The 12839-nt window shown below is 46.1% G+C and overlaps 1 protein-coding gene and 1 long non-coding RNA gene across 6 annotated transcripts in view; one reads left to right on the forward strand and one right to left on the reverse strand.

Annotated features, from left to right (window-relative positions):
- LOC135899127 (uncharacterized) overlaps nt 1-12839 on the reverse strand; it is a 334018-nt gene that overhangs the window by 41372 nt on the left and 279807 nt on the right. The gene's annotated exons all lie outside the window — the stretch shown is intronic.
- Nucleotides 1-12839, forward strand: part of LOC139057402 (phospholipid-transporting ATPase ABCA3-like) — a 65511-nt gene that overhangs the window by 3725 nt on the left and 48947 nt on the right. For all 5 annotated transcript variants that reach the window (XM_070535489.1, XM_070535486.1, XM_070535490.1 and 2 more), the window contains exons 4-6: nt 872-963; nt 4700-4849; nt 6491-6866. In XM_070535489.1, the coding sequence (XP_070391590.1) occupies nt 872-963; nt 4700-4849; nt 6491-6866 (618 nt within the window). The remainder of the gene's footprint in view (nt 1-871; nt 964-4699; nt 4850-6490; nt 6867-12839) is intronic.

Raw genomic sequence — 12839 nt, forward strand, 5'->3', positions numbered from 1 at the left:
TATTCCTGGTTGTGTATTATTCAGTTTAGGTCACTATTCTTAGGACCAAGCTTTCCCCACGGAAGCAAACGCTTAGAGAAGCATTTTTTTTGGGGTGGGGGGGCATAGTCACCAGCATTATTCTGCATACCTTTTACTAATTCGCTTTGCCCGCTCTAACGTGACACATATGCTTAGGGCGGCACCGGTTACCATAAATTACGACTTATTGCAAACCTGAGCATCTGGCTTTTTTTTTTGCTCCACGCGGTTCCCTTGCAAGAGCCACGTCATTCAACGTATTAAATTTTACGAACTCTGTACAAGTGAACGAAAACAACCTACTTGCTCCGACAACTCAGCAAACTGCATTGCAAGAAAGCCAGTACCAGGTCTACAGCTAGGAACTAACTCTAACATTAGGAAATGATATCTGTGTTGATATGTGGAGATTGGTCAATCACTAGCAAACATGCATAAAAAAAAGTCCGAAAATAATATAAAGGATTCTGCATGTGAAGTGCACGTTCTACTCAAGCCACGTTCGATAACAGCAGAACGCTGGTCGCAAGCAGCAGGCGACGGGGAGATCTCCCCGAAACACGATAAATGTCCCGCAGTACTTGCGCGATTTTTTCTCCCAGGGAACTGGTAACGAAGCCTTTCCTAGAACAGGAACAAACATTCCTACTTGACAAATTTCTGAACGGCCATATGGTGCAAGGTTCTTTTGTGGCATGTAATGGCCGCATTCACATACAATACACATTAAGAACTGTGAAGTTGTTCGCCCTGCACATCATAACTACACACTTGCATGACGTAAAAACATCCCTGTTACACACTTCTCTCGTGCCTTTACGCTGAGTGTTGTTTTTTATCTGTCCTGCAGATCTAGTCTTGGCAGCGCAGACCATGATTGACGATGTGCACGTGACCCTGCAAAGGGGAACCAAAAGGACTGTCGACGAAGCGGAAGCAATGGTGAATGGGAAAATATGTTAGCCTTGCGTGTGCCACCGACACTTACGTTCGCTTTCTAGTTAGTCTTATCTAAAGAAAGAAAAAAGAGAAAGGCATGTGTGAGGTATTTCAAAATGGCACCCTGGTTGAAGCTGGGAGAGCACTAGTCTCCCTCTCGAACACTTAGTTGAACCAATTTAGCGGAAATGAAACTGCCCCCTTCTTGAAAATTATTAACAGGACTTGTTTTATTACAAAGTGTAGGAACTGCCCGTACATAGCCTATGTGCCATTGGATCTTCTGTTGACTAATGTATGTGAACTGGGCTTACAACTTTATACGGCCGATAAAACTACCATCCTTACTTCGTACAGCTATCTACCAATTTGGTACCGCAATCGGTGCTTCGCCTTCCGGGCGGAACTGCGACTTTTTTTTCTGAACAGCCCAGAAGAGTGCAATGGATGCAGAAGGAATGGATGAATATTATAGAACATGATGAATATTTACGTATTGTTGCTTCATCAGTTATAAAAAGACGTTGTTGTTCTCTTCAAGAGGCCCATATATAGGAATATAGCCTTGCATTTTGATGTTTCTCATCAGTAGCTAGTCGCGCAAAACCCTGCGCTGTATTGCAGAATTGCGATTGCCACACTTCAAGGAAGCATATTGCAGTGGCGCAGGCAAGGTCAGACCCTATCCCTCATACTAGCGCCCGCTCAGTGAACTATTGAATAAAGACGACAAAGACTGCTAAAAAAAAGACTGCTGTGCCTACATTCCTGTTTCGCGACTTCAGTATGAACGGCTAAAAAGGGTTTTGAAAGCTTAGGCGTTGGCTTAATTTTTTGTCAATTATATACGAGCACGACAACTCCTCGGGAAAGATAATGCGTGAGAAGGACGGGGACAGTGAACGGTATCTTATGAGTTGCTAAAGCTGTAGCCCCGTGAAATGATACACTTCTTAGAAATATTCTCGAAAGTATATTAAAAAATGTTTCATCTGGTGAGATTCCCCGCTTTACCCGAATAGTTATTATGATAAGTCATGTGTCCAGCAAAGCTTGAAGAGTGATCAACCTGCGCTGCCAGTGCGCACCTGCTCCGCCCAGTGCATGCGCACGTGGGTCCTCATTGAGGCATCCGTTCCGCAAGATAACTATTTGCCTATAGAGTCACGCTAAATGGTTCTAATAAGATTCCGTAGCCTCCGGGGACTAGTCAGGTGTTAGAATGGTGTCAGGTGTCAGGTGTTACTGCATAAATCGTTATCTCAGAAAGAAAATTAGACAAGCTTTTCTTTATTTTATATATGGATCTTTCTAAAGAAACTCTTGCTTTCAATTGTATGAGTCAAGGTTGTTGCGCATTATACGCATTCTTGTATATTATATACCATGCAGTTACACATAAATTTTATGATCCATGCAGAATGACATTTAAACTGAAAAAATACCGTGCAACAAGTTTCGCATCCATTCCGTATGCTTGATAAATTCAATGTGAGATCTATTGTCTAGAATGAGCCGCTTGTAGCAAACATTGAATAGGTGACATTGGACAACAAATTCATACAAGACTCAATGGTCGCCGCGCAGATGCAAAACACAATTTACCTAGAGCAGCAATCAGTTACTTCAATAAACACGGTCATGTATTCGACAAAGCAAGGCTCTATATACTACAAACAAATTTCCTTTCACCTCGCGAGAGGAAATAAACAAAATCATACCCCATACACAAGTTCAAATGCCTACACCCGACAGGAATTAGTAGGATCTTCATGAGGGCTAGTTGCTTCATATTTAGAACTGAGGTTAAACAGCGCGAATAAAACAAGGACATTTGGTATTTGTTTCCTCGTGTCCTTGTTTTATTCGTGCTGTTTAGCCTCAGTTCTAAAAGATGGGAATTAATTTCGCACGCGGCAACTTAGAATATGAAATTCTCATATCATCAACCAAGGCACAAAACACATTGTGCCACCAGGTAACCTTAATTCTTAACCTCATTTATTCCTCCATTTCCACCCTTTTCCTGCCTACTATTCAATTTATTATACTCTGTCACGCTTTTCCGTTTATATCAATTGCACGAACCCTTTTCTCATGTACACTTGCCCCCGCCCGCTTCTACTCATGTCACCCTCCTATTTGTTATTCCGGAACCCCCCCCACCCCCCCCTTCTTTGTCTGTTTGTTTACTACATATATTTTTGAAACACCCTCACCAACACATTCCAGAGTCCCAGATGCCAGAATACCCTTTTCAGCGCCTCAGCCACAGGGTATCGCCATTCCTGTATACCGCCGTAACGACACCTACGTTGAGCTACTGGGGCTAACAGCCCTTGAAAGACCATGCCGCTGCCTTCCAGTTACCCCATCCATTGCACCCCAGACTCCTTGTCGCCGTCTTAACTCCTTCAAAATTACTCTAAGCATTGCTGCTGCGTTATTAAAGTCATTCTTTCAACAGATGTAAATTTGTGTTTTGTTTTGTTATTCATGCACTGACCGCCTGACCGGCTCTTCTTAAGCCACAAGAACATGCCGCAAATGACGCACCTGAATGCTCCCTAACCTCTCGCTTCCCCAACACCCTCCCACACCTTTCTTTTTTCTTTTCTTGTTCTTTTTTTCCTTCTTGGTGCTTCTTTTCTTTTTTATTCTTTTCTTTCTTTTCTACCCACCTTCCCCCTCTCACGCTATTGTGCCCTCATCTTAGGAACCACGCTTACAGACGTCAGGCGACAGCCGCCATTCTCTTTGAAGTATCTACTCTACTAACCCTTTATAACTAACATGGCGAGGATGACGAGGCCGCCTTTGACGAAGATAGGTCCTTCTATCGAAACGTTGGGCAGCCTTTTTGAGGCACCTTTATCCCTGTTTGTAACCTTTATACCAAAGTGTGCTATTCTATCTGTTAGCCCCTTTCTTGATTATGTAAAATGGAGTGTAGTTCCCACCGCTTTAGGTTGTGCACGTTTATTTAAAATTTGATGACGTCATCTTTGATTAGCTATTTTATAGCTTTAATATTGCAGCCATCTATTATTGCTTCGCATAGTCTTTAAGAAGTTGATGAAGGATGGAAGGAAACCTTCCTATTCTTTCGCAGGGAATAATTTGTAGCTGCTATTGTTGCTAGCTCTTGGAACACAGCAGGCCCCAGGATATTTCAGTTTCTGACCTATTCACCCAAAATAATGGTGCAAAGGAATGGTATAGCCCAAACAAACATTATATTTTGCCACCAAATTAGTTTCTTTGTTTTTCTTTTTCTGCAAGGAAACACGTCTGCTCTCCTCCAAAAGACAACCCATAACTGCTTGCTGTATGATATGTAGTACAGCGATTAGTGCTTGCCTCACGACACCACCCTAATGTTTTAATTAATAAGCACATTGCAGTACACTAATAAATAGTAAACAAACGCACTAGTATTCTTGTGCGTCGATTTGAGCTGAGCAAATTGGGAAAGAAAATGCTTATTTACGAACTTTTTCCACACTTAGTGGCGAGTTGCCGCCATACATATATTGAAGAAAACAAAGCGTACAGATTATCGCCAGAGATACAGTTGCCATGTATTTCATTTATTGATAGGACATAGATTCCAGATCAATATATACGACTTAATTCCTTTTCGATTATATTATGCCAAAAGAGGTTGTTCTTTGTGCATCACATATATGGCGCACCATGCAGTAAGGAGTTAAGCAATGCTTCTCCCTCTTTTCTTTAGATCGCCTACCGCTCAATGCCTATGAAGCCCCCCTTCCTGGACGTACCCCGTTATCGGAACGGATTCTTCCTCGCATTGTCTCTCGCGTTCTGCCTGCCGCTGGTGTGGAGAATCAGCGAGATAACCAACGAGATAGAGTCAGGCCTCAAGGTAATGATACTGATTGCATCTGAAAGTGGTGCTGCCGTGCTGCGTTATTCACAAGCGACATGCCTTTCACCTCAAAGAATTGTTCGAACAACTTAAGCTTCAGCGTCTCTCCCGAATATTTGCTCTGTGACCAGATCATAGCTAAAGACCGGAAATAAGTACGTAATAGCACTTGCCTAACGATTCGATTTCTTTAATTGGAAGGGGGAGGATTGAGCTTCTTCGCTTCAGCTACACCAGTTTATATATTCCAACATCTCTATAACAAGCTCATCAATGGAAAAGTAAATAACTAGATTTTAGAAGCGTAAACAACGTGGTTACTGGCGATCTCTTCACATTGCTGATGGCCAAGCCCGCTAAGGATGTTTTTTCAAAAAATAGGGTCATTATCTCTTTCGGCGTATCCTTCAGAATTCAGTAGAAGTTGTCGTTGAAACTCTCGAATAAATCCTACGTATTTAGGGTGGAGCGCTGACCATTGTATATATAACAGCAGACAATGGTTATGCTGAAATTAGGGCTTGCATGCAGTCAAAGCTACCTGGGTTATGTTACCACTGCACAAAAAGAAAAAAAAAGCTGTGCAGATATCATGCAACTCTCGGCTACACACATGGAAGATGGCGGAGCTGCGTAAGGGAATTAATTCTCACATTCTTAGGAAGTTGTCTTGTTTGCCACTGCCTGAAATACATACCGGAATGTTTTCAGAAGTTTAACTGTATCCGAGTTCAGTACTTCCATACTTTCCCCTATATCCGACACATGTTCCTGCATGCTGTGATTTCTCTACTGAGCTGACATTGTTGTTTACAATGTGCGTTTCTCTTCTAGGTTTTCCAACGGCACCATCATTAAATTGCCGCAGTGGCCGTGGCCTGACGAAAAGCGCAGTGGGGATCCCATACGAACCTGCGCTGTAAAACACAATTAGTGTTTAAAGGGCCCCTAACCATGTCTGCTCATTTCGAGCTGACACGCACAGTGCATGCAATGCGCACTAACGATCGTGTCTGCTAGGTATTACATCGCTATATACGCGCCGCGCAAAGAGCTGAAATTTCAAACCGAACGCCATTTGCCCTTCTCCTCGCGGGTGCCGCGTGCCCAATTAAAGTTTGGAGAAGTAAGAAAACTCCCAAACCGGATGTCTCTGTGTCTTTGTTTTACTTCGAAATGCTGAAATAGGCCATCGTTTAGTAAGTATGCAAGCTGAAACGAAAAATATAAGGGAAGTTTTGTCGTTATTAATAAGCACAGTTTGTTTTGATGCTGCTTAGCCTAGAGACAGGCCGCCGAGGCTGGAAAATGTTTTGCTTTAAACGTAGCGGATGGTGACACAGCATTAAACTTGGTGTGTTGGCAGTGTGGGACACTCTAAATACCTAACTCTCGATGGCATTTTATGGCAATTTTATGCACTATAGCACACCGCACGATGACGATGTGCTGGAGCATTGATCTCGATAGGTTTCACCTTGATTTCGCGGAGACGCTGTGCATGTGCATAGGGTTTCGTATCGCTGTAACGTGTTCCTTTAGTGTTACAGGCAAAGGACTAACGAAAATTAACGAACTACAGCGCCCAGATTACCTTGAAACTTCGCTCTTTTTCTATCAACGCGTCCCTGACGACAGGAGCACCAGCGACTCATGGGCCTGACGACGGCACAGTTCTGGGTGGGCCATTTCTTCTCTGCTCTCGTCGTGGCCTTGGCGGAAGGCGTCTGCACCTTGCTCGTCATCTACTTCAGCGTCGCAGACTTTCGGCCGCCACCAGGTTTGGCCACGAAGGAGGCGAGGTACGCCTGGCTCGCCTTGCAGGCGGAGGACGAGGACGACGTGTCCGAGAAGGCCAAGAACAAAGAGGCGAAGTACCAAGCCGTCAGCCTGGACTTCCTGGACGTGCCTTACGTCCAGCACGCGGACGTGGCGCTGCTTCTGGCAAACTTCCTGGTTTTCCACGTGTCGCACACCACGCTCGCAATGCTCGTCGCCTGCTTGGTTCCCTTCGGTGCGTATGCATTGCTCAGAAGCCCGTCATTGTTTCATCTACCACTTGATCCACACACGCGAAAAAAAAAAAAAAGAAAAGGAAACCGCTCAGGCGGCTCACAGGGACTCCTCTAGCCGAACGAAGCTTCGTTGATACGTCGGGCGATGACTGTACAACTGCACTTGTCTAGGAGTTTTTACGTTTATGACGACAGTTTACAGTGCTTATGGTGAGGGGTGGAACTGCCACACTCGAAAACATGTACGTCCTTTGAATCTACGACAGTATGGAACCTAAGATAATGCAGAAATCGCGCTTGTTCTCCCATTTATATGGCAATGGATGATCTCTCTTAATAGTCACAGAATTCAGTCTCATTCGTAAACCAGATGTTGATTTCACTCGCATGAGCAAGTGTGAACGAACGGTATTGCCACGTAAGAAACTTTCGCGTCCGCGTCGATGAAGATGCTATAACAGGCCCTGTAAAGACACATGCGAGAGGGTAATTTTGAATAGAAAGTCGGATGAGCTCCGTTACTCGCGAGTGCACCGCGACGTGAATACCCATCTGGTCTCTAAAGGTGGCGTCCACTTTAATCTAAGCATAATATCGGCAGCTATGCCGATGCCACACCACCTGGAGATGGAAGGAAGGAAGATACGCGTATTGATTAGCCCTAAATGGACGCGTTTCTTTCCGTAACCACTTGACGAACTTAAATTGTATTAAAACAATTAAACAATTAAAACAATTAAAACAGCTGCACGAATGAAAATTGCTGGTTACACGGTGAGTCATATAAACGCTCGTCATGGCTTGGTGGGAGAACGGTTATAGATAACGGTAAACTGTAATGATGTTCGTTACGTTACCTCCACGTTACCTCCATTGCTGGTTACATGGTGAGTCATATAAACGCTCGTCATGGCTTGGTGGGAGAACGGTTATAGATAACGGTAAACTGTAATGATGTTCGTTACGTTACCTCCACAGTCAATGAAAACTAACGAGGGTTAGTCTCAACACTGGCGTGAGAAACGATCACGACAACGTGGGAGAACACCAACAGATTACCACCACATGCTCTACGATTTAACGTCTTACTTCTTGGGCGCGTTTCACGTTGGTAGGGATTAAAATTTATTGACGCGCAAGGAACGTTTTCCACGAATAGAGAAACTGCCAACCGCTAGCTCAATTGAAATATCCTAAGCAAACAAGTGCAGAACCATCACAAAACGAGTAACACTGAATTGCCTTCTGCTTATCGATTCAACTACACTGTAAAAAATATCTGTTAAATAACACGACAAAGAGGAAGATTTTCTATTTTGGGTACAGAAATGCTCTTGAAGTAAAAATAACAGAAGTTTCTTTCTTTAGAAGACTAGCTTTTTCAGTTAGCGCTATATACACACTTTTTCTTGAATTTAACAGAAACTGTTTACGCGAGAAACATGGTTATTGTTGAATTTAACAGAAATGCCGGATGCTGAGGATGCCTTAATAATATCATTTCTTTTTAGGCTCTCTTTACCTTAATGAATTATTTCACGAACACGTCTGTACGAGACATGATTCGATACAGGACTATCGGAACAGGACACGTGTTCGCAGACATGAGGACAGTCGGTATAGAGATGCTTTGGAACGATACGTTATGGTATACGGTCCGCAGCGAAGTTCAGATGAATCTTGGCTACCTGGGGCTCTTTACTCTGCACGCCTCCATTAGAATGCGTGCGGCCTATGCAGCCAGGATTCGATCTCGAGTCCTTGAGTTCAGAATCCGAATGGTACAGCTACTAAGCCACCGAGCTACTAAGCAATCGAGAGTTGACGCGTAAAGTGTTTGCACATACGCGCCATTTCCCAAGCTTCAAAAACCGCACTGCATAGAAGATACGTGAGCAAGCCGTCCGCATATCCACCGCTGCTGTGGCTGAGTGGTTAGGGCGCTCGACTGCTGAGCCCGAGGAAGCGGGTTCGATTGCGGTCGAGTCGGCCGTGTTTCCATGGAGACGAAATGCAAGGCGCCCGGGTGCCCTTTAAAGAACACCAGGTGGCCGAAATCTCCGGAGACGTCCATTATACGGTCTCCATCACAGCCAATGTCACGTCTCGGTGTTAAATTATATATATATATATATATATATATATATATATATATATATATATATATATATATATATATATATATATATATATATATATATTTGTTACCTCCTGTGAATAACACAGGCGACGGTCCCCTAGTAAAACAAATGTAAAGGAGCCCTCGATACCGGCGCTCACACCTAGGGGGCCATAGGCGAAGGCTTGTCTATTTGAGCCCACTTTCTACAGCATGCCGCATGTGGTTTCAGGGTCGCGGCGGCTCCCTTGGACATGAGTTGCGTCGCGCGAGAGACGACAACTTCCACATTTGTACTGTGCCTACGTGCTCAGGAGCCGACATTGCATGGTCGGAAGTCCCATTATCCACTGTCCCATTATCCGACATATCCGAAACGTTACCATAGGTAGCCGACATATCCGACGTATGCTGCAGTGCTCATGCGAAATATGCCGGGGCTTCATCTTCCAATGCGCACGCAAAGAGGGTGATCGGAAGCATGATTGGTGACGGAGCACACACGTACGTACGTGAGCCGCCAAGTCATTATATCTGTCACCGGGAGTTCTCAGTAACATATGCCATATATTCGGGACGGATACAGAGCATTATCTAATATCAGAGAGAGACCTTCAGCATCTTCTTATGGTCGAATGTGTCGAATGGTTCTTAGAAAGTGAAATGGATGTCTTCGGAGCTACACTCTGTTTCCCATTGCTGTGCTGGGAACCTCGTCATACTCGCAGCGTGCCGATAAGACTACAGCGGCCGCAGGCGTCACGGGATCATAGTCTGTTCTAACGTTACTAGATTACCTCGTTGGTCTGTGCGTCCCCCTCCTCCTCGTGTTACCGGATGAAGCAGAATAATGGAATATTCTGAAGGGGTCACAGCGCACACGGGGACGAGAGACAAAGTAATACACAACACAAGCGCTGGTATTGTGTCTCCATGTGCGCTGTGGCCTTTTCAGAATGAAGGGTATTCCAAATATCTATTCAATAGAGGGAGTATTCTTTTCACGCCACCGCGACCGGACGTTTGCTCTCGTCTTTGAGCCCGGCGACGCACGGCATCAAGTAAGCAGGGCCTAAGATGCACCGCGAGCGACTATGACAGTCGCGATATAGCAACGGCGCAGCGTACCGAGAATAACCTTCTTCATACAGTCGTCGTGCACACTAAAATGCGACCAGTTCGTTTCGCACATTCAATATAATAAAAAGGAAACCGAAACACGCCGAAAACGAAACCGAACTATTTTGCGGAGGCAGCGGAGTAACACAACATCCATACGCGGAAGCTCCAATTTGGCGGCCGCTTAGCGCATTTTACAAATTGCGCCTGAACGTCTTTGTTCCCGTACTGTAGCTGTGCAAGTGGATGTCGGGTTCATCGCGAGCTTCTCGTTTACGGTAGTCATCGAGTGCGTGTATGTTTGCTTGGTTGGTTCTAGCAGCATCGTGTATTTCATGCCTTGTGACTTGCTAGAGCTGCATCTGGGAGAAATTTGGAGCGCCCAACGAACGCGACGGCAGCGCGCTCGTCCCCGCTGAAACAAGGTAAGCATGTGTAGTAATTCTGGCTTCATTTTGCTTATGACCACGATTAAGCGGGGCTAGCTCGCAAGCTGTAGTTTCTTGTCTTGTATAGCGGGTAATGGGATTAGCCACCGCAACTCCTGTAAATGCCGCTGCTTGTTGTAGGGCTACAGTGAACGGGGCCTTGTTGCTTGCGGTCATGAGTTAAGCCTTCCTTTTTGCAGCGGTGATGTTTAGCCTTCGGGGATTGGATCGCGAACGTTGCCTGAAATTGTGCTGTGGTTGGAGTTAAGGCTTCTCTTACGGCCGCGGCGCACGCGCGCCGGTGGTGGTCGGTCACGTCAAGTTTGTCGCGCCAGGCGCGTATTGAGCCCCCACTACAGTTAAACAGTTTCGGCGCGGCATGGCGGCCGAGGTAGGGGCGGCAGCGGCGGAGCGCATGCGCAGATCGTCCGTCGTGGCTTTGTGAAGCCGCGAGCTCCTTACGAATCTCGCGCCGGCAGCTGTGGTAGCGTGCGGAAAGCCGCCGAACACGCTGCCAGATGAGTGCCGCAGGAGTGTAGTTTGGCGCTGTGGCCAACGTGACGTCGCTGAACCGCGCGCGCGCTATGTTGGAAGTATATCTGCGCCTTTTGGGTAACAGTAAAGCCCAGACCACATGTACGCTTGCGTACGCGCGCAAGCTCGCGTTTAAGCGCCTGCAGCCCCTAGCGAGGAATGGTGGTTTGCATCCACAAAGACGCGTGCGCGCGCTCACTGCCTTCACTCACAGACGCCTTGGAAAACGCCACTTCGTACTTTGCCATTGACTGTGTTTCAAAATGCTTCGATATCTGTAAACGTAATTGTTATATTTTTAGAGCTGTTTGATCATCACGAAAAGGAAAGATTAATCACTTTCTTGCATGATATAGATCTGCTTCACTGAGTTGAATGTACCGTGCTGTGGGCTGCGCAGGCAGGCGCCTCGACGCGAGGTGGTCCAAGCGCGCGAAAACAGGAGCTGTTCACCGAGATCGCGCCGCGTTTCGACGCGTACAAGCCGTGCCGCATTGTCTGCGTATACCTGGGCGCCCGGACGCGAGCTCGCGCGCATCATCAAGCGTACGTGTGGTCTGGGCCTAACGTCGCCTATATTCGCCGAAGGGCTGTGAGGGGTAGTTCGTAGACTGCAAAGGACTGAACGAGTACGTTGGTAGCTTCATAATGAAGGCTTAGATCCATAAACGCGAAAACTAAAGCGAAGGCGGCGAGCTGCGCCGTCGGGCGAAGCACTTTGTATATCTCGTTTTCCTATTCGCTCGGATCTGCAGGCACAGAGAATTTCGTTCTTCGCCCGCAAGTCCACTGGAGATTAGCCAGATTCTCGATGGCCTTTTCCGGTTTGCCACTTAGCTCCGCCCATGAGTTCTGTCTTCGCATCGGCTTGCGCGTCGCCAAGTGCTCATTAAGAACCTTTAGGTGGTCGCAATTTCTGGAGCTCTCTCTACGGCGTGCCCCATTGCCGATGTCGCTTTGGGACATCAAACGCTATACACCAAACCCAACTTCGGTATACTTCGAGATTTAGGTAGCAAAGCATGCATAGTGAATGCTTACTGAGGCGGCCTGCAACAGTTACCGTTCTTTTAATGCGCTGTAAGGTACCAGCTTTCATCATGAATAGGTCATTCTATTACTGTGTGCTTTACCAATGCGCGGAGGTAAGTTCCGTCGCGTCTTCCGTTGTAGATCGCGCAGTCGGTGCGTAGAAACGTTTTTCTTCAGGTGCCGAATTATGCAGGATCGCGTTCACGCTCATTCCAACAAAGCGGACATGAGCAAATTACTGGTTAATTTTAAGACTAGCACTCGATTATCGCCTGGCAGCTGCTCGCACCACACGCACGGTATCTTGCATCGGGTACCGAAATTCGTGTTTACTAACTCCTTGTGTAGCCGCGAAAAGTGCGTGAGTGAGCGAATGACGCATTCATTGCAGTAATGTGGACCGATCATCATGCGGCTTTCTGCATGTAGACATCGCTGGTATTTTACGTACCACTGGCGGAACTCCACAATGCAGCCTCAGCAAGAAGTACGATATCCAGCTGCAAGGATAGCAAAAGTGCAGTTGCATGGCCGTACCCTCGGCAGTGTTAGTGTGATTGCACCCTAGCCTATACGCAGACAATTCCTAAGTGCTTGGCTAGTGGTGTATGCTCATTTGCATTGCCAGATCATGCCGTTTATTTCGTACGTGGAACCCTATTTTAAGTTGGCTATGAGTTGGCATCTCCTCAGCGTTCAGTCCTCAAAAGACGTTGTCTGGTGGGTTCGCTTTTACTGTT

This window comes from Dermacentor albipictus, chromosome 3, assembly GCF_038994185.2.
Source record: "Dermacentor albipictus isolate Rhodes 1998 colony chromosome 3, USDA_Dalb.pri_finalv2, whole genome shotgun sequence".
Classification (NCBI taxonomy): Eukaryota; Metazoa; Arthropoda; class Arachnida; order Ixodida; family Ixodidae; genus Dermacentor; species Dermacentor albipictus.